The sequence below is a fragment of the Tympanuchus pallidicinctus genome, unplaced genomic scaffold, assembly GCF_026119805.1.
Source record: "Tympanuchus pallidicinctus isolate F22 unplaced genomic scaffold, pur_lepc_1.0 scaffold18, whole genome shotgun sequence".
In the NCBI taxonomy this organism is placed as follows: domain Eukaryota; kingdom Metazoa; phylum Chordata; class Aves; order Galliformes; family Phasianidae; genus Tympanuchus; species Tympanuchus pallidicinctus.
This window is the reverse complement of record NW_026294699.1, coordinates 2,070,916-2,095,366: the sequence shown is the minus strand read 5'-3', so window position 1 is coordinate 2,095,366 and position 24,451 is coordinate 2,070,916. Positions and strand designations below refer to the sequence as shown.

The 24,451-nt window shown below is 58.9% G+C and overlaps 2 protein-coding genes across 2 annotated transcripts; one reads left to right on the top strand and one right to left on the bottom strand.

Annotated features, from left to right (window-relative positions):
• Window positions 1-522: 522 nt before the first annotated feature.
• On the bottom strand, window positions 523-13,750 carry FBXL16 (F-box and leucine rich repeat protein 16). Its single transcript, XM_052680022.1, has 6 exons — window positions 13,304-13,750; window positions 4,061-4,780; window positions 2,719-3,227; window positions 2,550-2,634; window positions 1,852-1,915; window positions 523-1,639 (listed from the first exon to the last, which is right to left on the bottom strand). The coding sequence occupies exons 2-6, from the start codon at window positions 4,763-4,765 to the stop codon at window positions 1,491-1,493; spliced, it is 1,512 nt and encodes a 503-aa protein (XP_052535982.1). The 5' UTR covers window positions 4,766-4,780; window positions 13,304-13,750; the 3' UTR covers window positions 523-1,490.
• A 4,189-nt stretch (window positions 13,751-17,939) lies between these two features.
• On the top strand, window positions 17,940-21,197 carry METRN (meteorin, glial cell differentiation regulator). Its single transcript, XM_052680037.1, has 4 exons — window positions 17,940-18,092; window positions 18,987-19,399; window positions 19,509-19,568; window positions 20,224-21,197. Exons 1-4 carry the CDS (start codon window positions 18,007-18,009, stop codon window positions 20,538-20,540), a joined length of 876 nt encoding a protein of 291 aa, XP_052535997.1. The 5' UTR covers window positions 17,940-18,006; the 3' UTR covers window positions 20,541-21,197.
• Window positions 21,198-24,451: the final 3,254 nt, after the last annotated feature.

Here is a 24,451-nt window from a genome sequence, read left to right as displayed (position 1 = left end):
AGGCATACGTGGGGGGTATAATGGTACACTGAGAGGTTTGGGGAGATGAAGGATATAGGGCTGCACTGGAGATAGGGAGGAATCGGAGTGTGAGAGTGCACTGGGGAGTGTGGGGGTGCACCGTGCCATAGTGGTATGTGGGAGTGGATGAACAGGAGGAGGATGGGGTACACTGAGGGGATGCACTGCAGGGAGTGCTGATGAGGGAGCAGCTCTGCTGGCTCCCCCAGCCCAGAGCACCCTCAGACCCCACTCCTACCTCACGTGTGGCTTTGCTCCCCACTTCCATCTTCCTTTGGGGGCTGCCCCTGCTCGCCCCGGTCCTGTGAGAAGGAGTCCCCACACACATCCCCACCTGTCCCCTTTGGGTGCCCAGCACCTACTTCCCATAGTGACATGCTCTCAGTTTTAGGGGTGCCACCCTGACCTGGAGCACTCCAGCCCACATTCAGGGCCAGAACCTCAGGCTGTTTTGGGACCAGAAATGGGCGTTTTGGACAAAAGGAGCCAGCGGAGGCGGCGGGTGGTGCAGCAGTTCCTTCCCGGCCGTTACAAAGGCAAAACAACCCGAAAGCGTGTCCGTGTCCGTGCCCGTGTCCGTGCCCATACCCCGAGCCGGCTCAGCCCCCAGCTCCCAACACGTGGGGCACCCCGAGGTGCTGGCTGGGCCCTGCAGTTGGGGCGGTTTGGTGGCACCCGGGCGATGGCTTTAGGTCTGGAAGAAGCGGCGTTGCATCTCGAGGTGACGTCCCCCCGCCTTTGCTCGGTGACCCCGCTGTCCCCGTGCCACCTGCGAGCCGCAGCGGGGCACAGGGCCGGACCCCCAGCCCCATGGGGACAGTGGGACCCATCCCAGACAGATGAATTACCTCTGGACATTGAGTGGCCACAGCAGCGGTGGCCCCACATCCCTCCATGTTCCCCAGGCAGTAAAGGGATGACAGCCCCTAGCATCAAGGGGATGCTGCCCCACTGTCCCCAGTGGAAATGGGGCACAGTGATGTTTGAGGGGGGGGAGGGAGACCACGGCCCAACTAGGAGAGCTGTGCGGAGGGGCTGGGTGGCAGCAGGGTGGCGGGTGCCACTTGTCACTGTCCCCCCTGCTGTGCCACGAGACTGAAGCAAGCGAGCATGCGAGGGTGGAGGAAAGCATCCTATGGATGGGCGAGGGGGGACGCACAGCACGGGGGGGTTGGCTTGTTTCTCCCATCCGGGGGTGCCCATGGCTCTGTGCAGGGGGTCCCAAGCTCCCATCCGTGCAGCACCCATGGGTGCCAAAAAGCAGGGATCTCCTCTTGTCGCGCCCGGGCCCCTCGGTGGCAAGTGGGGGGGGGGGTGCTGGCATCCAGGTCGTCGAGGCGGGGGCTTTACATGTGGGTCAGTTGAATGGGCAGCGTCTTTTGCACCCCTCCTAATCCTGCTGACGGGAAGAAATGGGTTGGGTGCCGTCGCAGCTGGGTTTAGGGGGGCTGGTCCCCATCAGGTGGACGCTACTCGATGACCATGCAGCAGGGCAGGTGCTGGGAGAAGTACTTGAAGAGCTCTGGAGTGGCTCCGGGGCAGTTGGTGAGCTCCAGCTCCTCCAGCTCCTGCAGCTGTACCAGCCCTGAGAGGCCCGTGGTGGTCAACAAGGGGCAGCCTGCAGGTGGACAATGTCACTGTCACCATGGTGTTCCCATCCTTGTCCCCATCCCCTTCCCTGTACCCCCATGTGGGTGCCGCAGGACTTGAGGTTCCCTGGGCTGCGGGAAGCCTGCCATCATGGGGGCCCTCATTTCTGTTCCCAGGGACCGTCCTTGTCCCCATTTCCAGACACCCCCAGCCCCACGTCACCTCATGCACAGGTCTCACCAGCAAGAGACAGGAGGCGTAGGCTGCCCATGCCCAGGAGGTGCTTCAGGCCAAAGTCCTGCACCTGTAAAAGAAACAGGAGTGGGACTAGGATGAAGAGACAGGCAGAGGTGCCAAAAATGGGGTACAGCACCCATGGATCCTGTGGCTGAGTGGAGCAGAGTGGTGGGACTGAGTGATGGAGTAGGGTGGTGGAGCAATATGTTGGGTTAGAGTAACGGAATGGGGGAATGCAGTAGGGTGATGGGCTGGTCCCCATCAGGTGGGTGCTACTCGATGACCTTGCAGCTGGGCAGGTGATTGATGGGACACGATTTAGCAGAGGGTTGTTAGTTAGGGAATATGGTTAGGTCGTGGTTGGTCTTGATGATCTTCAAGGTCTTTTCCAACCTGAGTGATTCTATGATTCTATGTGGAGGTGGAACATGGTGGTGGGACATGATGGTGGGACACGATAGTGGGGCAGAGTGATGGAATGGGGGATGGAACAGAATGATGGAGCTGAGCCCTGCTGAGCCTACAGATGTCCTGCATCTCTCCCCATACTTTCAGCCCCACATCACCTGTCTTCCCAGAGCTCTGCTGCAAACCCATGGCAGCATCCTGATTTCCCCTCCCATCCCAGCCCGATGCCACCTGCAGTGTGGACACAATCATGGGCTCCCAGTGTGGGCAGCACAGCCCTAGTTCTCCCCTACCTGGCAGCACCAGCGCAGGTAAAGGCTCCGCAGGGATGACATGGTGGACAGGTAGCTGAGACCAGTGTCAGTGATCCTCACACACCTGTGGAGACATAGGACAAGCAGATGAATTGTCCCCAGCCCACGGCCACCCTGCTGCACCATCACCCTTGGCACCATCCTGTACCTGTCGAGCACCAGCTCCTCCAGCTTGTGCAGGTCACAGGCGATGTACTCCAGGGCCATGTCAGTGATGCGAGGGCACCAGGACAGGTCAAGGCTGCGTAGCTTGCGCAGGTTCTCAGCCACCAGCTCCACGCCATCATCTGTCACCTTGGAGCAGCCCGAGAGGCTGAGGACACTCAGGTTGGGCAAGCTGTGCACCATGTTGACCACGCCGTGGTTGGTGATCTCCCAGCAGGAATTGAGGCGCAGGGTATGCGTGGTGTAACCCTGCTTGGCGGTGAAGTAGGCGAGAGCCGTGTCCGTCACATGGTAAGCTTGCAGGTTGAGCTCGGCAAGGTTGGGCAGGAGCTGTGAGATGGCTGCGATGGCATCATCAGCCACGTTGATGCAGTCGCTGACGCTCAGCGCTGTGATGCGGGCGTTGAGGCTCGACCACAGCCCGGCCTCCGTGAAGTCGTTGCAGCCTGACAGCTCCAGCCGCACCACACCCTGCATCTGCTCCAGCATCACCTGGCCAGGGGCAGCACAGAATCAGAGAACCATAGAATCATGGAATCCTAGAATCACTGAACATCCCGAATTGGAAGGGACCCACAAAGATCACCGAGTCCAACTGCTGACTCCGCACATGGCCACCCAAACCCTACTTTTGAGAGCACTATCCCAACACTTCTTGAACTCTGGCAGCTCCCCACTGCCTTGAGGAGCATGTTGCATGCCCAGCACCCTCTGGTGAAGAACGTTTTCCTAAATTCCACCATGACCCTCCCCTGATTCAGCTCCAAGCCATTCCCTCATCGCTCATCATGCGTCATCCCATTGCTCTTTGCTTCTTCCCACTGCCCAGCCACAGCTTCACACAGCTGTTCCTTCCTGGAAGGGATAGGTAAAGGCTGCAGGTGTTCCCGTGGGTGATGGGGATGAACATCCTTCCCCAAAAGCTTGAGAGAGCAGCCTTGCTCCCTCCTGGATCCCAGGTCATGGGCAGAGGGACAAGTAGGGTACTGGTGTTGTCTGCCTGCTGATGACTGGGCCATGCCCTTGCTGGGGAAGGAGAAAGCTCTCGTTCATGCAGACTGCAGCATGCTTGTTTCCAGGTGCTGTAGTGCTTGTGGATTGACACATCTGGACATGTTGTGCCAAAGCCTGGCAGCATTGCCACGTGGCAGGGAATCAAGCATTGTCCCCCAAACCTTGCCTTCACCTTGGGTGCAAACAGACTCTGGAGACAGCATTAGGGACACTCATGGGGGCATCTCTTCAGAGCAACCCACGTTGCCACCTTTCCGGCATCTAACCCAACCCCAGTCCCTGGCCACCTCACTGGTGCTGAGGCCACCTACCTCCAGCCCTGCATCAGTGATGGTTGATCTTTTAAGGCTCATAGACTTGACCCCCTTCTTGGACAAGGGGTAGTTGTCAATGAACTCACAAATGTCCAGGTCGGAGACGCCCACGAGGCAGAAACCGTCAAAACCCCGCACAGCAAAGCCCTGCAGGCTGACAAACTCTTTCTCGCCACCAGGCAGGACATTGTAGAGCTCTTTGGTGTGGAGGACAGGTGTCAGACCCACCCAAAATTTGGGTTGGTAGAGCACTCGCCGCCACGCCTTGCACACCTGTGCCAACACGCACTTCTCACAAGCCGAAAAGTACCAGAAGAGGCGGTTGAGGATCTTCTCATCCACCACCAGCTGCCTCTCTGAGGGTGAACCGGGCAGCCGTTCTGGAGAGGGATGCTCAGAGCCTGGAATGGCCTCGCTCGAGTTCAGTGCCACCAAGGAGGTGCCGGGAGGGGACGAGACGCCAGCCAGAGCGGCCAGGGACAGCGGCGAGGCCAGGCTGGGGATGGGCAGGTCGCTGCGGGGGGCTAAGGCTGGGCTGAGGATGGCAGGCACGGAGGAAGGCTGGCACAGGCGGTTTTTCACGGCAGGGGTGCCTTTGGTGATGCTGGCAGAGCCGAGGCCGTTGGGCTGTGTGGGGATCTTCACCAGTCCATTGCGAGGCAAACATGGGGGCTTGGTGTCGCCGTTTCTCGGGTTCGACATCTTCCACGGGTCTCTCTGCAACACAGGGGGAGTAAGCAGATGTCAGCCAGCACTGGGCTCACTGGGATGCACGGCTTGGGTGACAGAGACCACATGTGCCATGCTGTCCAGTGAGTCCGTGCCGATCAGGTGCCATAGCTTGCAGAGGCACCACATCAAAGCAAGCCAATAAATATTTCAGATGCAGCCAGACAGGCTTTCAAACAGCCCTGCCACACCCCACCATGCATTATTAATTACATTTCCCTCTATAAATACAGAGGTGAATAATTGATGGGGGCTTGCCCCCCCCCCCCCACCAGCCAGTGACTGGCACAGAGCCCTACCAGTGTCATACCCATTCTGCCAACACCCTGTGCCCCAGCACACAGTGCTCACCCGAACCAAGCCCTGCAAAGGACTAGGTTCCCATCTCCTTTGGAGCCCAGCTTGAGATGGAGCCGTAGGAGCCTGAGCTTCCAAAACATCCAGGGGCATAGGAGGAGCTAGAGCCTGCAGAAATGGAGCCCATGGGGATGAGACAGAGCTGTCACTCCTAGGTCCTGAGGGATGGGGACTGCTCAGTGACAGCCATGCCTGAGTGGCACATTGGTTTGTGCTTGCTAATGGGACCTGAGAACACAGTCACCAGCTCCCCCTCGGAAGCAGAATAAAAGCTGAGAGTGAAGTGAGAAAATACTTTGGATGGCTGAGACCTGGAGGAGGGGAGCCTGGCAGAAAGGAAACAAGATGTGGCTGTAGCTGTGTCCCTACTTTCTGCCCCCAGGAAAGTGACTGAGGGCACCAAGAGAGTAGCACGCTGGCTGGTGAGCCGCATGTGTTGCTGGTGGCCCAGGTACACAGGCTTTGGGGCTGTTCCACCCTGGAGGCAGTGCTGGCCTAAGCCAGACTCTGTGCTGCACTCCAACAGCCCATACAACACCAGGACACAGCTGGAGATCTCCTTGCTGCCCCCAGCCCATTACTCCAACCCTCCCATCATCCCCATGCCCTGCTGCGTGGGGGAGCAGCCCCCTGAATTGAGGGACCTAGGACTCGCCACCAGCTTTCTCCCAGACTTTACCCCACTCTTTAAGAGCTAGTTTTCTGCCCATTCACCCTGCAGATGGGAAGCAGCCAGTGGTGAAGCCTCTCACCTCTCCACACAGCAGCCCAGCACAGTGGCATTGGCACCACCAGAGCCCATCCTCCGGGAATGGATCTGGCCCTGAGCAGACAGCCTGGCGCCACTTCCCACTTGGATGCAGCTTCTGCTGCCTTCACTTACACTGCCCTACAGAGGGTTCGGGCCTCAGATGCTTGACTAAATTTGCTTGAAAGCAGGGGAAGAGGAGGGGGAAAAGGAAGAAACTTAAAACCGGCAGCTCTGAGGTTGGCAGCAATTAGGGAAGCAAACAGAACGTGCACCAGGGTGTCTAACACAGCGCTACAACACAAATCAAAACAGATAATTACTGCACAGCACAGAAAGGCTGTCACTCCGGCACAGAGCCCACAGAGAGCAATTCACCATGCTGGCTGCCTTTGGGGAGAGGTCAGGTGGTGGGAGTGGGGCAGCCCATGGTCTCCAGACATCAGAAGGTAAACCAGGGGTGGGGGCTTCCACAGGGGACAGCCATGGGAGGAGACAGATGCTGACGATAATCAGACTGTAATTCAGCCAGAGGGAGGTGTTGGCAGCATTTACAACCAGCTGAGAGTGAGGCTCATCCTCAAGGCAGGGCTTGGTGGTTTTCACAGTTCTGCCTTGGGAAGATGAGATAGCTCCCCCTGCCCCAGGCACTGAAGCTGCTTGTCTGTCTCACAGATATTCCAAACCATGAATGAGCTGGGAAGTCACTTCAATTAGAAACACAACAGGGATGGAGGCCTTCTGGACAAAGGCAGGTTTCAGGCATGGATAGCAGGAAGCTGGGAAGGCAGGGTTGTGGCTGTGTCCATCTAGGCTTACTGTACATGGCTGCATCTCTCTGGAGAACGGACAACCAGGGATTCTGTCAGCCTGAAAGCATCAGGACCTTGCCTGGGTAAGAGAGCATCTTGGAGATGGTGGCAGGGAGAACAGGCTGGGGATGCTTGTTGGCTTAATAATCACTTCTCCATTGCCTCTGGAGTCGTCCCTCACTGCTACTGAAAAGCCCCCAGCAGCAGCCCTACAGGCTCCTCAGGCCCAGAGGGGAGGCCACATTGCTCCACTGTACGGAGTGCAAGTACAATGTACAAAGTACAAGTACAAAGTGCAAGTCCATCCTTCAGAGCTTCTGTGCACTGAGACACACGGAGCACACCATGCCCTTCCCGAGGTCCTTCTGCTAATGCACTTGGACAGCCTTGGGAAAGTCAGTACAGAGTCCTGCACTCTCAATCCTCACTTTTGACACCTTTGTCCCTTCTGATGTACCCACAGTTCTGCAGATATCTGCACATATTTGCTTTTTACTTTTACTCCAAAGCAGAGAAAGAGCAGAGATTTGGCCCTCCATCCTCCCTCAGAAGAAGTACTAAGTGCTTGGTATAACCATTCTTACTTTGGGACTTCACAAGAAGGACTCAGCTTCAGAGACCCTCGTGTAAGCCCCCTCTGCTCTCACAGGCCTCAGGGAGGGAGGTGTCTGCCAGCTGTACCAAATCTCAATCCACAGAGGAAGGAAACCTGACAAAAGCAAAGGGCAAGGTCTTTTAGTCTCACAAATTCATTCCAGGGTGCGCATTTCACAGGAAATGTTGTTGCAGAGAAATCACTCCATTCATGAGGGCTTTCTCATCCACAATAAGTGATGATGCAGTTGTGGGGGGTGGAACTGACGCAGGAAGAGAGAAGAAAGAAGGGGGTCTAAGAGTGTGTCACTACAAACATTACGCAGATGATGAAGCTGGGAAGAATAAGACAAAAGTACCCAGGAAGAGAACACTTGTCCAAACCACTGGCGAATTTACTGTCTCCACGTGTTAGTGATGAGGGATGAGAACCTCAAGAAACAGCTGGGGTGGACAGTCACCTGCTAGTGCCACCCTTGTGTACGTACGGGCTCACTTAGAGAGCCCAGGCTGTGGCAGAGATACACTAGGTCAGACTGCAGTCCAGCTGCGTCCAGATTTTATGGCCACTGTGAGCTCTGGGCCATCGGGGCAGCTCAGGGCACACCGGAGACTCAGGGCTGGCAGGGCCCGGTGGTCCATGGAGATCGACGGGGTCGAGGTCCGAGTCCCGCTCAGCACTGCGGACAGAGGTCCTGGCAGCGGCCAGCACCGCGCACGGCCACACAGCTCGCCTCCCCGTTCAGCACCACGGACAGCGACACCGACCTCCCCGTTCAGCACCGCGGTCAGCGACACCGACCTCCCCGTTCAGCACCGCGGTCAGCGACACCGGCCCCCGTTCAGCACCGCGGACAGCGGCCTGCCCCGCCAGCCTCGGGGCAGCAGCATCCTGCAGAAACACCCCTCAAAACGGCCCGACAGACCCCTATTGCCTTTGCTATCCCTCGTTATCCCCCCTGCTGCCCTCCCCCCGCTATCTCCCCTTTGCTATCCCCCCCTGCTTCCTCACCACTCCCTGTGACGCCCCTCCTGCTGCCCCACCAGGCCCCTGTGAAGGGCTCCTGCTGCCCTGCTAGCCTCCCTGCAGCCCTTTTATTGCATTGACAGAATCCAAGGCTGATGCAAAATTATTTTTGTAGAGCTACTGCTTCGGTGACAGAGAGTTGCTCGGCAGCAAGCAGCCATCGCTCACGGCTTCCTGCACACACACACACAAACAGATATGCTTGGACACGCACACACACACACGCATCAGAGCCCTAGGGGCTGGTGGATGCACCTTGCATGAGCCTTGGTACTGAGACACACATATACATGCACATATACACACACAAACAGAGATAAGCGCATGCACACACACACTCACGCAGGGTTGCATCAGCTGAATTCATTAGCCCATCTATTTTTACTAATGCAGCAAATCAAGTTGCTCTACAGGCAGAGAAAACACACCCGAGACACAGTGCTGTGGCAGAACACACAGCCAAAGCTTTTGTCCAGCGGTATCAAGGGTAAAGTCTGCCCAAAACCACCAAATGTGCACAAGAAGCTGAACCAACAGCAATGCCATGCTAGCTCTTGCTTTGGTGGCAGAAGAACCTGTAGACCAAAGCACATGGTAATAATAAAGATATCCTTCTATAAAGACTGCCTTTCCCAGCAGTGTTCAGCAGTGTGCAAGTTGTCTCTTTGACTGCATCAGTTCAGCCCACTGTCCGTGCAGTGTGTAGTCAGGCATATGTATGGCTGTCCTCTCAGTGTGCTTGGATCACCTTGGCAATGTAGAGGAGGCACTGAATCCCCCAAAGAGCCCCTTGCTCCCCTAGAGATGGAGGGGCAGCTCGTGTGTTCAGGTGCAGAGAGGCTGCCTGTACATGCACATGTGCGTGTGCACATGTGGATCAGAGCTCTGGAGCTCAGGACTCACACGTCAGCTGGGAGAGAGGCTCAGAGCACAGCTCCAAGCTCAGCACCGTGTGTTGCAGGACGAACGCTGCAGCATGAACCAGGAATTCATGGTGAGGAAAAGACCATGTTCTGCTCTCTGTTGCTTGGCCCAGAGACCTGCTTGTACGATGGGAGCTGGGAAACTCCTTCCTAGGATTATCCTGAGAGGTCCTTGAGAAACTAGAGAGATTAGCGCAGCTCTCCTGTTCCTCTTCCAATGATGCCAATGAGCTCATCCCACCTTGAAGTAGATAAAAAGGTTCAGGGGGCCCACTCAAAGGCCAAAGTTCCCTGCAGCAGGCAGTAGGGTCCCCTCTGGCTGCTACACACTTTTCCCACGTTCTTCCCAGGGTTTATCGCTTCGGCGTGATCCCAGCCCGCGTGGGAGGTGATGCTAGCCCCACTCTATGCCAGCCCATCCTAAGCCTCCAGGAGGGCAAGGAGCAGCACTGGTTCTGGCCATAGCTGTTGCACACAATGATTTTCCCCAGGAGTGGGGATTTGTCTGGTTAATTTGGAGAGCTGAGCATGACCTGGAGTATGTAACTTTGTGGTGCGCCGCTGCTGAGGCCCAAATCTCCCAAATACATTAGGCATTGACTTCCTTCCTATTCCAGGCAGCTCCGTGTTCCACAAGGAGCCTCAGACTCCACATCCAGTGATGGTTGTCAACAAACCTCTATGCACATGTGCACAGATGTGGACAGAGTCGGGTGGCGACTGTGGCTGACCTGGGCTCACCTCCTCCAGCCTCCTTCAGAAATATCAGGCCTCACTGCTGAAGGGAGGATGCTCTTGCTTCCATGTGCCTCAGCTAAGTTTCTCCCTGCTCCCCGTTAACCAAGGTGTTGTGTTGGGAGAGCAGCTCCTGTTGCGTAACAGCCAGAGTGTGCTCACTTGATGGAGCTGGGCATGCTGTAGCTCTGCTCCTTGCCCCTTTTTGTCTCAGGAACAGAGTGCCCAGACGTAAAGGAAAGGCCCTGAGTGCTGATTAAGGGTCTCATTGAGGAGAGATGAGCCAACCTGTGGCTGTTCCTGGGACATCAGTGTGCTTCCTTGGTACTGCTGGGACAAGTGCCTCTTCCAGGGCCTTCAGACGTCTTCATCATTCTGGACGTGGCAATGGCCACACAAACAGTGAAGCCTTTTTGCCAGGCCAGTGTGACATCCTGAAGCTCTCTGCACCACAGATCTGAGGCCCTGAGAAGGTCTTGGCCACAGGTGCCCGTGATGGAAGGGACCAGCACCAATCCAGCACCAATATCAGCCTCTCCCCAGGCTACCAGCCCAGCCTGAGCCCTGCCACAGACACAGGACTGCGGGACCTGAGAGAACACAGAGCGTGACTGAATAATGCTGAGGGAACAAGTGGGACATCAGGGCAGGGAGGCAGTGCTGAGCCACAGGACTTCTGCTGCAGGGTGCTGGAGTTGCTCAGTGCTGACATAAACTCAGAAAGTTGTTAGATTCCAGCCTCTGACCAAGATCACAGCCCTGTTGCAAGGAGGGGAGGCAGCGCAGCCCCGGTGCTCCATGTCCTCTCACCCACCTGCCTCAATTTCCCCACCAACCATCAGTGTTGACGCTGTGTGATGGGGCCAGGAGGCAGCCCCACAACCACCTGCTTGTCCAGGAGCTGGACAAAGCTCCAGCAGAGAGAAACCCCAGGAACATTTTTCTGCTTTCCTGCCCTTTCCCTGAATGCTCTCCCATCCCCAGAGTACCTGAAGAATGTGTGCAGTCCCATGATGGGTGGGCAGGGACTTGGAATGGATAAGAAGCTGCCAAAGGATCTGCGCTTGCCTGCACATTCCATTCTGCTGCCTGCACAGCATGAGCACAGCTACTAGCCCCAAAAGCAATGGGTTCCCAAGAGCCCTGGCCTCCCTTCTGTCATGCCATGCTCCCATGGGGTGTGCAACATGGAGGCGGCTCCTCTGGAGGGAACAGAGGACCCTATTATCCCATTTGCCTTCCCACATGCCATCCCCAGCCCCAGCTTGAACAAGGACCCCAGCACCCCCAGAAGTGGGATTTGGGGAGCCAGGAGGTTCCCAGTACTGGGAAAGCTCAGCCACCACATCCCCACTGCAACAGAGAGGAAAACAGGCCTGGAGGATGGAGCAGGGATCGATGTGGGGGAAGCCAGCTCGGGGAAAAATAGATATCTATCTCATTAAAAATGGATGCTGAAGCGAGTCCTCCCCACTCCAAAGCCACCTCCCTCCCTCTTCCTGGTAGCTGGAGTGAAATCAGCACTGAGCTTCCAGAGGAGGGGAAATGCCAGCACTGTGCATCTCTTGCTCCACACTCACAGAGTGCCCCAAAGCCTCCTGCCCTTGGCCCAGTATCCTTGTCAGAGCTCCCCTACCATGGAAGCATTCCAGTCTGCCATTGGGACACCATCATATCCTGCCAGTGGGGCACAGTGGAACCAAATGAATCCTGATAGTAATCTCAGACCCCCCCCACATCGCTGAGGCCATGGGGGCTCTGGTTACAGCTCACCAACCTTGTGCCTTGGTTCCCCCACCATCTGGCTCAGCCTGGCCCAGCACAAGCAGCCTCACTCCCTCTGTGGGGCTTCCATAGCCACTGTGGGGTGCCCCACGCAGAGCTGGGATCCTGCTGTAGGGATCACCCCTGTGTGCCTCATCCCTAGGGTCTAGCCCTGCCTCTCTGTGTCCCATTGGCCTCCAGGAGTGACGGTGATGGCAATGTGTTGTTCCCAGACTCCATGGCTTGTATCAGCCCAGAACAGAGGAAAATCCCACCGTGTTGCTGGGGTGTTGTTGAGGCATTGGGATGCCAGGTTGCTGAGGTGTCAGAGTGTTGGGGAGTCAAGGTGACAGAGTGAAGAGGTTCTGGAGAGCAGGATGCCCAAGTGGGGGGTGACAAGGTGCTGGGGTCTTAGGGTGATAGGGTACCAGGATGCTGGTGTACCGTTATGTCGGGCTACTGGGGTGCTGAGATGCCAAGATGTTGGGATGCCACACTGCTTGGATACCAGAGTGTGAAAGGGGGATGGAGTGTAGGGAATTTAGTGGACCAGCCTGTTGGGATCCCACTGTGCTGGGGTGCCAGTGCGTTGGGATGACAGGATGACAGAGTGACAGTGTTACGAGGTTTTAAGGTGCCAGGAGTCTTATACTGTTGGTGTGTTTGCATGGTGGGGTGTTGGGATGATGGCATGCTGCAGGATCAGGGCACTGGAGTCCCGTGGTTTAACGGTGCTCGGATGTAGGGGTGCCAGGATGATGAGGCGCAAGGGTGCCGGGGCACCAGGGTAACGGGGTGCTGGGATTTGAGATTTCCAAGTTGCTGGGATCACACAGTGTTGAAGCGCCATGGGCCTGGGTGTTTGGGATATCAGGGTGATGGGATGCTGGAATGATGGGGTGCTGGGAATTTAAGGTATCAGGGTAGCAGGATAATGGAGTCCAACGGTGCTAGAGTGCTAGGATGCAGGGGTCCAAGGCTAATAGGCTGTAGGGTGCCAGGGGATACAGCTCCAGAGGTGCCATTCTCTTTTACCCTACAGAACCATGGAGGAGGGTGAGCAGCCTGAGGGGGTGCTTCAGGAACTTGGGGGGCGGGGGGAGGGGGATCAGAAAGCAGGCAACAAGGCAACAGCCCCCCACCCTACCCCTCTCTCCATGCTGACAACCGCACTCATCCCAAAGCCTCCCTACAGGACAGCCGGTGCCAGCCCACTCCCTGCCTTCTGGGCCCCCGTTTGGGGGGGGATAGAGGGGGGAAGGGAGGCGAGTGGAACGGAGAGGGGCCCCTCCGTTACCTTCTCCCTCTCCTTCCCCCCGGCCGGGAGCACGGGGCTCACTCCGCCGCCGTTATATAACGGTGCAGTGGGATGCTGCACCGGGGGCTGCGGCCCCAGCCCCCTCCCCGCCCGCCGGGGCCGCACGGCGATGTGCGGGCTTTGTGTCGCAATGGTTTCCCGAGAGCAAATCACCATCACCATCATCAACAATAATAAGAATAAAAGAGAAAAACAAAACAACCCCCGCAAATAATAAATAAGCGATCCCTTACCTCCAGCTCTCCCAGCTCATGCCATGCCGTGCGCGGACAGCCGCTCCTTTCCTGCGCGAGGAAACCTCGAGGAGGAGGAGAAGGAAGAGAGAAGAGGAGGAAGATGGGTGCTCGCTGCCGCTCGGCCTCAAGCCGACAAAAAAAACCACACACACACAAAAAAAAAACAACAACAAAAAAACAAAACAGCGGTGGGGAGGGGAGAGGGCCGGATCCGGCTCGGTGCAGGGCAGCCGCGAGAGGCTCGCACACGCACACGCGCGCACACGCGCGCACACGCAGCCTCCCGCGTCCGTACAGCCGCCCGTTAAAGAGACACAGCCGTCGAGAGCGACAACGCAGCGCCGAGGTCCCCGCACCGCTCCCGGTCCCCGCGGCACCGAACGGCAGCGACCAGGTGAAGGGGGAAGGAGCCAGGGAGCTGAGAGCCCCCGTACAGCGGGGAGGGACGGGAGGGTGGGAGGCACCGGAGGGAGGGGTGGGGGTGGGAGGAGGGAGGGAGGGATGCGGGGACGGATGGAGGGGTGGAGGAAGAGACGGATGGATGGATAGATGGAGGGATGGATGGGTACGGATTTAGGGATGGAGGGGTCGATGGATGGTGGAGGGATGGAGGGATGAAAGGGTGGAGGGATGAAGGGAGGAAAGGGCGGAGGGATGGATGGAGAGAGGAATAAATAGGTGGAGGAATAGGTGGAGGGACACGTGGATGTTGGAGTGATAGATGGAGGGATGGAGGAAAAGATGAAGGGATGGAGGGATAGATGCAGCCATGGAGGGTTGGACGGAGGGACGGATGTGAGAACAGACGGGTGGTCAGGTGTGGGGAGGCAGAGAAGCAGGAGAATCATAGAATCATTGACTTGTGGAATGGCTTGGGTTGGAAAAGACTTCAAAGATCATCTGGTTCCAGAAGGATGGAGGGATGGAAGGATGGAGAGATGGATTCAGGAGCAGATGAATGGAGGGAGGGATGAACGGACAGATGGAGGGATAGAAGGCTAGGTGGACAAAAGAATGGATGGACTTAGGGGTGTTTGCTCTGTCTCTCTCCCCAGCAGGACACTGGCAAAAGGCAATCCCTGTTCTGAACCCTCTTGGCTGGTAGCCTTGGTTCCACTGGCACCCCCAGCACAGTGGGGATGATCCAAACCCTGGCAAGCTGCAGGAGCCTGCACTGAGGGAAGAGCAGATGCCTTCGCTTCCTCACTTATTCCTGTCTTGCCCAGCTCTGCACCCACTCAGAAACTCCAGTGTGGGGCCCAGCTCCCCAGACTGGAAGGAATGGGCTTAGGAACAGTGCTTAACCCCTTCCCATTACATGGTACTGTAGTGGGGTAAGCTAGGCTGGCTGCCACCCGGCCAGGCCCTGGGGACGCTGATGTAACTGCCAGGATCTGGCTGCCTCCATTATTTATAAGGCAGGTCGAGTTTCTTGCTGGCAATGGGAGAGTGTTTGGGGGGAGGACGTACACACATACACACACATAATCCCACCCCACAGCTGGAAGTGTTGCGATGTTGTGTCCCCCCAGTGTGCAACTGCCTCTGCCCCATGTGTAAAGGGAGGACAGCAGCCACGGGGGTGACGGTGTGAGGAGCTGCTGGGGCTGGGGGCTGCTGGCACTCAGATGCATCCCTCGTGCAGGGACAGAGCAGCCTCTGCCACCCCCATCCCGCCCAGCAGGTGACAGCTGCAGAAGAAGGGGCCGGAAGAATCAGTGACCAGGCACATGTTGGTTTGTGGCCTTTTCCACGTCACACATCTGTCCCTCCCTCAATGACCCCAGTGAGAGGCCTGGGGGTCCTTCCTCCCCGCGACTCCTTGTCCCCACAGGGACGTCCCCAGCGGGAACAGCCACCCAGCAGCAGCCCCTGTGTGGGCAGTGGGTGAGAACCCACTCAGCTCCCACGCCTGCTACCCACACGGGGCTCTTGGAGGCCTCTGGGTTTGGTTCCCATGCTACGGGCCGAGCATCCTCGTTCCAGCCGGACCGCGGGTACCAAAGCTGGACCGCAGTGCGCAGGGTGCCGTCGCCGCGGCAACGGCGGTCGCCTAGCGATGGCTGTCTCCCGGTAACCCGTCGCCTAGTGATGGGGGATTTTTCACAGCTCTGGATGAAGAGATGAGGGTTATTTTTAGCCCGCCTGCAAATCAATAGGCAGCTCCATTCGCCGCCGGAGAGGATGCACGTGCCAGGGCAGCCTTGCCGGGTTCTGCTTTGGAGGCTGATGATGGTGGGGACAGCCTGGGGACGCCGCCCTCGGTGCAGCCCTACTGCCCCCGGTGGGGCTCAGCACATCCCTGTGGTCCCCAAATGGAGGGCAATATCTCCAGGTCTTGAAGCTGAGTGAGGGCAGAACCTAGAGGTGGGGACCCTCATCTTGCTGTGGGTACAATCACCTGGCTGTGAGGACCCTCACCCAGGCAGGGGGACACTTGTCCTGCCATGGGGACCCCCCTCTGGCCACAGGGACCCTCATCCTGCTGCTGAGAGCCTCACTCACTTCTGAAATCCTCATTCTGCCATGGGAACCTTCTCTCACTTGCGGACACCCAATGCCAAAATGAGGTCCCTCACCTGGCCATGTGAACCCTCACCCAGCTAATGGGGAATCCTATCCTTACATGAGAACCCTCACTTAGCCGTGGGATCCACCACCGTGCTGCAAGGACCTTCTCTCAGGGATCCTGCCCCAACGTGGCGACCCTTAGCATGCAGTTTCCCTCCTGACATCCCTCAGGACACTTGAGAGCACATGGATACACATAGGGCCGGGGACCAGGAGCCTCAGTCTTGGGATCTTGGGATCCAGCGAGGCTGGGAGCCAATGTGAGGCCTCTCAAGCTATTTTTTGGGGATGATGTGGGTGCCTGACGCAGCTGCAGTTCCCACGGGCTCTCTTGGCTCAGTAGGAGCAGCTCCCCACGCAGCCACAGCTTCAGGAGGGGATGGGGAGCCCCAAAATCTGAGCAGCCCTTTAGGGTCAGGCCCCAGCCCCTTCCCCTCTGAGAAGCCCCTGCAGCACCCTGCCCACCTCACAGCCCCTCTGCCCCCCCAGGAGGGTTTCTGCCCACCCTGCTCCACTGTGCCCTATGCCCGTATATGGGAGAGCTGAGGCAGGATCAGGCCCAGACCTGCAGATCACAAATCCCTGCTGGGGGGGGTGGGTCGGGGTTGGGGGGATGCAGAGCCGTGTCCGCAGTCACAAGAGGGCACTGCGAGCCCGCAGCATCCCGGCCCCGGGGCTCCGAGAAGCTCGGGGACCCCAAGCGACCCGGGAGCAGGGAGCCGGGCAGCCGACGCCACGGGGGTGACAGTGGCAGGATGTCCCCAGCGTGGGGACATGTGGCCCCACATGGTGATGATGGAGGTGGCTGCGTGGTGGCCCCTGCAGCAGGTGGGTGGCTGGGGTGGAAGGGACTGCAGCACAGTGTCATGGGGGCAGGGGGAGCACTGGAGGTGTATTGGGGTGATGGTTCACAGACTCGGCCTGGGGACACTGCCAGGGGACGTTGGCCACGGGGCCAAAACATTTCAGTTGGTGGCATCTCTGGCTGCCCCCAGGGATACTTCGCCCCACTCGGGCTCACTGAGTGATGATGGCCTGGGGCTGCGCGTGCTGTGCTGCACGGGGCTTTGCATCTTCCCAGTTCAGCCCAGTATGGATCCATTTCAACTCATTTCGGCCCAGTTCAGGCCCAGTTCAACTCATTTCAGCCCGGTTCAGCCCACTTCAGGCCCGGATCTGGGAGGTCGGTGGGCAGTGGTGCTGACCCTGCTGCCTTTGTCCATCTCCCACGGCATCCACCCTCTCCCGGCCTTAATTTTCCACGGATTCCATTAGATTGACTTCTTTCAGTGTCATTTCATGGCCGGAGGGCTCTGAATCCCTCTCCCCCCTCCTCGTGCCCGGCCCCCTCCTCTTCCCCTCCTTTCTCTTTCTTTCTGCCATCCAAATTTACAATCCCTCATTTCCATTCGGCTCCACCCTCTCTCCGGGGACTTTGTTCTCCGCCTGTATCATCGCATCGCAATTGTTCCGTGTTTATTTCAAACATTTTGGCGGGCTGTCACTCGATGGAAACTTAATTAATTGCAGGGTTTGTGAGCCCGGCACAATGGTGTCTGAAGGGAAAATAAAATAAAAATGCCATAATGGGGAACAGCTCGCGGAAGAAGGGGAGAGGGAGGAGATGCAGATGCGTGGCTGGCGGCCAGATGCTGATAGCGGCTGTCCAAACTGGGGGGAAATCCTTCCAAAGGGCGACCTGGGGATGGGATTGGGGGTCCAGGGTGTGCCCTGTGAGCCAGGCCCAGCTTCACACGCTGCGGCCCCCTTCTAGAGAAAATCCCCTCCGTGGGGAGGCAATCCCCGACTTATGGGGGGATGTGGGGATGGGATGACCGGTGCCACCCCCCCTATGCCCTGGGTCCACCGGAGGTGGTGAACCGATCCCCGCTCCCCGCGTGGGATGCTCGGGGTGGAGGTTTGGGGGGGGGAAGGTGAGGGGGGGACAACCCCGCCCCTCCGCCCCTATTGGCTCAAAGTTTGGGGGCGCGGCGCTGATTGGCCCCCCCGGTTCCCACCCCCCCCAAAATTCCCCAGCGCGCTGCGATCCGCGGCCACGGCCGGGGCCGCCGCCGCCTCCGCCGCCCCCGGGGCCGCCGCTGCCGGGAGCCCGGAGCCCCGGAGCGGCCATGCGGGCTCTGTGGGCGCTGTGCTTAGCCGGGCTGGCCGCTGCCCTCGGCAGCTTCTCGGCGGATCAGTGCAGCTGGAGGGGGAGGTAAGCTCCGGGATGCGTGAGGCAGGGCTCAACCCGATCCCAATCTCCGTTCTGATCCCGACCTCAGTCCCCATCCCAATCCCGGTACCGGTGGCGAAGAGAGCCCCGTGCATCTCCTAAGGCTGAGTCCTCGGATTTCTCCCTGCCTCAGTTTCCTCGCTCGAACCGAAGCCCCAAAAAGCTGCCCTCAGCCTGGGGGGGTTCCGAGCTGCCTTTCCACATCTGCCCCCCACTCACCCGTGCGTTCCTCCATCCTCCTCTCCACGCGATGTCCCCGCTCCCTACAGCCCCGCGATTGGTTGGTCGGAATGGCTGCTGAGGCCCTAAAATTCTCCCCAAGACCCCAAAAACTCTCCCCGGGGCCTTTTCCCACCCCGGAAAGGCGCCGAACTCGGGAACAAAGAGCGGGGGCCCGGCAGGAGGGGCTGCGGCGGGGCCACGGGGCCGCGCAGCCGCCAGCGCCTCGGTCCGGACAAAGCGGCCGCCCCAGCTCCCCCCGACCCTAAAGGCGGCCCCGCTTTTCCCGGCTCGCTGCTTGGCCCCGGCGCCAGGAGCGGCAAAACGCTGAGCTGGGAACGTGAGAACCCGAATCCCACAAGAGCAGAGAACGAGGTGACCCCCCCTCCATCTCCCCAACCCAGAGATCCCAGCACCTGAAAGTCCGCCCAGAAAGGGTAAAAGGAATGGGGTGGATCTGGGGACAAGGAGGGCAAAAGCAGGCAGGAAACATCCCCAGATGGGGACAAATCACCAAACCGCACCCCAAAGCCGAGGCGTCAAGGTCTAGCATTTCTCTTTGGGGTTTCCACGCTCCCACATGCGGGCACCTCGGGTGGGTCAGGGATTGGGGTCTGCTCTCGGGGTCCTGCTGACCCCGTACCCGGTGCCTTGCAGCGGCTTGTCACAGGAGGTCGGCAGCGTGGAGCAGCTCACCCTGCGCTGCGCCGAGGGCTCCCTGGAGTGGCTGTACCCCACAGGGGCTCTCCGCCTGCGCCTGGCCCCTCGCCTGCCCCCCGCCACCACCTCCGATGGCCGCGACCCCCGACACGTCACCGCCTGCCTTCAGCCGGCCGGCACCTTCCGGGGTGCTCAGCTGTACCTGGAGCGGGACGGGGAGCTGGAGCTGCTGCTGCCCGAGGCAGAGGTGGCCCCGCGGCCCCGCGTGAGGTGTTTCAGCTGGCCACCCCATGAGCAGGTGGCCCTGTTCCTGCAGGCCACCCCGCAGCGTGACATCAGCCGCCGCATCGCTGCCTTCCGCTATGAGCTGCGGGGGGATTGGCTCGCCCGGCCCGCTTTGCCTGCCGAAGGTGAGAACGTCTTCGGGTGCTCCAAGTGGGAAAACCACTTGAAAAGGGGGATTTCTCTCCCCTCGTGGTGCGGGCACGCTGCGGTGACAACGGTGTTTGGTTATTGCAGGGCTGTGCCGGCCGTGCAACGACACCGAGCTCCTGATGGCCATTTGCACTAGTGACTTTGGTGAGCGCATCCTTGGGCTCAGGAGGAGGGAGGGAAATACAAAGTGGGATGCTGTAAGGATGGGGTGATGGGGCAGCGCTGCTTCGAGAGCCTCGTGTTGTCCTCATCCAGCCCGTGGCATGGCCGTGGTGCCCCGTGCCGCTCTCATATGTCATGGCCCCATTCTGCATCCACATGGGGCCGTGTGTTCCCCTTCACTCTGCTGCTGCACCAGCCTGCAGAGGGTCCCTGAGGCAGCTGTGGGATGGGGACGAGGATGGGAATGGGGAAAAGGAACAAGAATGGGGAACAGGAATGGGGACAGGAATAAGGAATAAGGACAGGAATAATGATGGAGATGGGGATGGGTACGGGAATGAGGTCAGGAATGGGGAAGGGAAAGGGGAAAAGGAATAGAAATGGGAATGGGGACAGGGATGGTGATGGGAACAGGAATGGGGAATGGGAATAAGGAATGGAGATGGTAGTGGGAATGGCGATCAGGACAGAGAAGAGGAAGAGGATAGGGATAAGAATGGGGAAGGGGATGGATCTGGGGAAGGAAAAAAGGATGAGGATGTGAGGATGGGGATAAGAAAGAGGAAGGGCATGGAGACAGGGATGGGATGGGGATGGGGGCAGGCGCACACTCATCCCTCTCTGCCTTCCCCCTCAGTGGTCCGCGGTTCCATCCACAGCGTCTCCAACGACGCAGAGCTGCAGGAATCCGTCATCGGGGTGAGCGCCGTCCGCATCCACCGCCAGAAATTCCCCCTCTTCCAAACCGGAGGGTGGCCGGGGCGGGCGGCAGGCAGCATCCGCACCCCTCTGCGCTGCGGTGTGCGGCCGGGGCCCGGCACCTTCCTCTTCACGGGGTGGCTGCACTTTGGTGAGGCATGGCTCAGCTGCGCTCCCCGCTACAAGGACTTCCAGCGCATCTACGAGGGCGCCCGGCGCAGGAGGCAAAACCCCTGCGAGTTCCCTGTGGACTGAGCGGCTCGGGGTGGGCAGCCCCCAGCTTGGGAGCATCCCTGCTCGAGAGACACTGGAAAATGTGTTTATCTCAGCCACCTCCCGCTGCCCTGGGATGCTGGGGGCATCGCCACGAGGAAGGGGCTGCATGCTGTCTGCAGGGACAGGCACGTAGGGACGTGGGAGCACGGTGGGTGGGGACAGCCCTGTGAAAATCCTGCAGGATAGGATGGGATTTTCCCAGTGTGTGACCCTGGGGGGTTGCAGAAGGGTGCTCTGGGCTGGGGGTCCTGGGGGCTGAGGGGTCATTGCAGGTGTGGGGACACTGCAGGGCGTGAGGAGAGCGGTGGCACAGCGCGGTGGTGACAGCAGGGAGAGGAGGAGGATCGGCAGTGTTGAGGGTGGAAGGGGGACTGCGGAGATGGAGAGCCGTGCCCTGGTCCTAAGGGTGACAGGGGACACGGGTGGAGGGGAGAGCAGGAGGAGCGGGGCTGAAGGAGCGAGGCTGAGGAGGGAGCAGAGGTGGCACGGAGGGTCCCCAAAAGAACCAAAGTGCTGAGTGCAGAAAGGGGATGGGAGCAGAGAGAGGTGGGTCTGTGCCACTGCATGGGGACACCACGGGGCCGTGGCTCCACAGTGGCTTCCCGGTGCCACCACACCTGGGCAGGGGGGGGGATTTCGAAGCGTTGAGGGTAGGGGGTGGGGGGGGGGCATCGTATGTGCACTAAAGTTATAACGATACCAAATTCGTGATTATTTTTTTTTCCTTTTTATATATATATATATATATATATAAACTAAGCTGTATTTGTCACGTTTGTGGCCTTCTTTAACCGAGTGGTGACAGATGGGCACTGAGCACTGTGGTGCACGGCCCAGCATCCCGCACCCTGCAGGGCTGCAGGCACCTCTAGGAACACATAGATGTGTGTAGATCCATACTGCTATTTCCAAATTGCTCTTCCCTTGGTCGGCCCCCCCGTGTTGCTGCTGTCAGCACCGATCTCATCAGAGCCCGCAGCCACAAGGCCCCATTGTGCCCGGCCCAGCCCCACAGCTCCTCTTCCCCATCCACAAACAAATCCTGATGGATTTGGAGCTTAATTAAAATATGGGTGTGCGGGTGAAACGATGGGAGAAACGAGAGCGCAGCTGCGCGGATGGCGCAGGACACGATATGGTTTTCCTCGATGATTTTATGCTGTTGTTTGGGGCCATGCAGGGATTGGGGGGTTGGGACAGAGCCCCAAAATGGGGGGCAGATTGGGAAGGAGTGGGAAATCTGGAGGAGGGAGGTGGAAAAGCAATAAAGGAGCGCACACAAAGGGCCCCGCGCTGCCCACGCAATCCCGGCTCCTGTGACCCCAGCACATTCCTGTCGCTGAAATTATTGCACGTAATGCTCCGAGCATCCGGCGGCTTTCTGTCCGGCGACCGAATCCCTTGTTTTTCTCCCTCTCTGTTTATTTGGCCAAATCAGATCGTTCCGCTGCAGCGGAAAAGGCTGCGGCTCTGCTTTCTCTCCAACACGGATTTTCAGTGGTGTTTTTGGTGCCCTCTGCCCCGGGTCGGGGCCGCCCACTCCTGCTTCCCTGCGGCGCCGGGCCGGGGCTTCCTATAGGAGGTGCCACGGTGTCACCACCATGTGGGTTGGGGATGGTGATGGTGAGTCGGGTCTTGGGGGTGGCACCGTGGTCCTGGCATCCCTGTCCTCTCAGCGTCCCCCCCCCAAAGCCCACCTTCAGCCAAACGGCCCCTTGGCACCAAGCAGCGGGCAGAGCTGCAGTGAGCAGGCTCCATTCCGTTCGTGTTTCCTCCGAAAACAAGGTGAGAGGTGCTGTGATGGTGAGGATGGCAGCGTGGCAAGGGGTTTTGTGCCAACCAGACACAGGATGGGGGTCTGGAGGTGATTGCTGTCCCCATTGTCCCAATCGTTGTGCCCAAATGGGGGGGCCTGGGGACAACCCACAAGCTGACCCCCCCTACACAACTCAGTGTTCCAGCACAGGGGACCTCACGGCCACCGCAATCGAGGAGCCCCTTGGGCAAAATGCAGTGTGACGGTGTCCCCAAAGCCCCTGTCGCCATCCCCACCGCACAAAGGGAGCGGCAGTTTCGCGCCACTTTCTCCCCCCCAGCCCTTTTCTACCCTCCCGCTCTTCCCCCCCCTCCCCCCCCAACCCCCCGTTCTTCCCCCCCTTCCAGACCACCAGATAAAAGCCGGGACGCGCGAATCCCGGGGCACAAAGGAACGCACAAAGGCGGCCGGCTGTGCGCAGCCCGCCCCGAGCAGGAGGATGGACAGGGGGATGGACGGCCCATCTCGTGTCTGCTTCCCCCTTCCCTTCTGTCCCCATGTCCTCATTGCACACAGCACTCTGGGACCTGGGGATGCCGTGGGGCTGGGAGATGTGCCGCAGGGTTGGATGGTGTCCCCGGGGTCAGGGGATGCCCTATAGGATTGGATAACATTGCTGGGACCAGGGATGCCCCATAGGGACAGGATGATGACCTCAGGGTTAGGGGATGTCCTGTAGAACTGGATAATGTTCATGGGGTTATGGGTAATCCATTGGGTTAGGATGATGCCTCTGGAGTCAGGAATGCCCCATAGGGTCAAGATGAGCCCCCCCAGGGCCAGAGGCTGCCCAGCATCAGGCAGGATGGGGCATTTAGGGTACCTATGTGCAGCACCAGTGGAGGATGCCCATCCCAAGCCCTGGGCTCTGCCTCACAGCTCCCCTCCAGCTTTAACCACACCAAATCCGACCCCTGGGACCCCCGGCGATGCTGACAGCTGGTGCGAAGGAGCTTTCCCAGTGCATAGTGACAAATTCCCAGCTCTTGGAGCTGCTTTGCAGCCGCCGTGGCCTCGGCGGGGGGAGCAACCAGGGATGAGAGGCACTGGAGCTCCAATGCTCCTCACGCTTGGCCACCTGCTCAACCCTGCACCATACCACAACCCCCAGCACCCTGTGTGTGGGAACGGCTGCGTTCATCACCCTCCCTCTGGCATCCTGGGGGGCTCAAGCTGCACCCTGAGGTTTTCCCCCCTCCTTCTCCCCTCCCTGTGCTGCCCAAAGCCCCAGCCCTGAGCCCCTGGATCCTATTTCCCCGATTTTCTGCTCACTCTCAGCCTAATTGGCTCCACCTGCCAGCAAGCTGCAGAAAATTGGAGTGATCCCCATGTCCCATTTGGCTGCAGCCGTGCTGGGGCTGCCTCACAGCACTGAGGGGGAGGGAAGGGCAGCTCCCACCACCCCTCTGCCATTGAGCCCCATGCCATGCAGTGGTGCTGTGCAGGGACACGGCCATGGGCGACTTCTTGCGTATAAACAGCAAGGAGGTTTTCAAGAATGTTTATCCACATGGTGAGAGGTGCTTCATCTATGCAAATATAAATAGATATCAATATTAAAAATGGCCTTTTGTCCCCATGGTGTGCCCTGTTCCCATCGCTGCTCTGGGACATGTGCTTAATGGGGGCTGAACGACACTGAGCGGTGCCTGGGAGCACAGCAATGTCACCCCATCACTGGGACGTGGGGCTCCCCTTAGGATTCCGGATTCTCGGGGTCAGGGTGCTGGGAACCACCCCAAAATTCCTACCATGGGCACAGGGAATACAGGGAGGAGCCTGTAAGACGTGCAGCGCGATGATGCATCAACAACCGCCAGCACAGGGCTGGGAAGCTGCCCGCCCTTTGTGCACCGCTCCCCTAATTGATGTGGTATTGTTCCTGGGTTTGGGTTTTAATTGAGGGTGGGCACGGGCCCCCCGCTGTGACCCACAGGCTGGAATTTTCCCACAGCCTCACGGGGCCAGCGGCAGCAGGGAGCAAACCGAGCTCCAAGTCTGGTCGCACATCCATGCACAAGCACGAGCGGGTGAGCGCGAGCACACAGAAGCTCATACAAGCTTGCGAAGCGCT

Coding starts and splice junctions, on each gene's coding strand:
- METRN (XM_052680037.1), top strand. CDS start 18,007: ATGCGGGCTCTGTGGGCGCTGTGCTTAGCCGGGCTGGCCGCTGCCCTC. Junction 18,093..18,986: donor CAGTGCAGCTGGAGGGGGAG/GTAAGCTCCGGG, acceptor GGTGCCTTGCAG/CGGCTTGTCACAGGAGGTCG. Junction 19,400..19,508: donor GCCCGCTTTGCCTGCCGAAG/GTGAGAACGTCT, acceptor TGGTTATTGCAG/GGCTGTGCCGGCCGTGCAAC.
- FBXL16 (XM_052680022.1), bottom strand. CDS start 4,765: ATGTCGAACCCGAGAAACGGCGACACCAAGCCCCCATGTTTGCCTCGC. Junction 2,635..2,718: donor GAGGAGCTGGTGCTCGACAG/GTACAGGATGGT, acceptor ATGTCTCCACAG/GTGTGTGAGGATCACTGACA. Junction 1,916..2,549: donor ACCTGCGCTGGTGCTGCCAG/GTAGGGGAGAAC, acceptor TTTCTTTTACAG/GTGCAGGACTTTGGCCTGAA.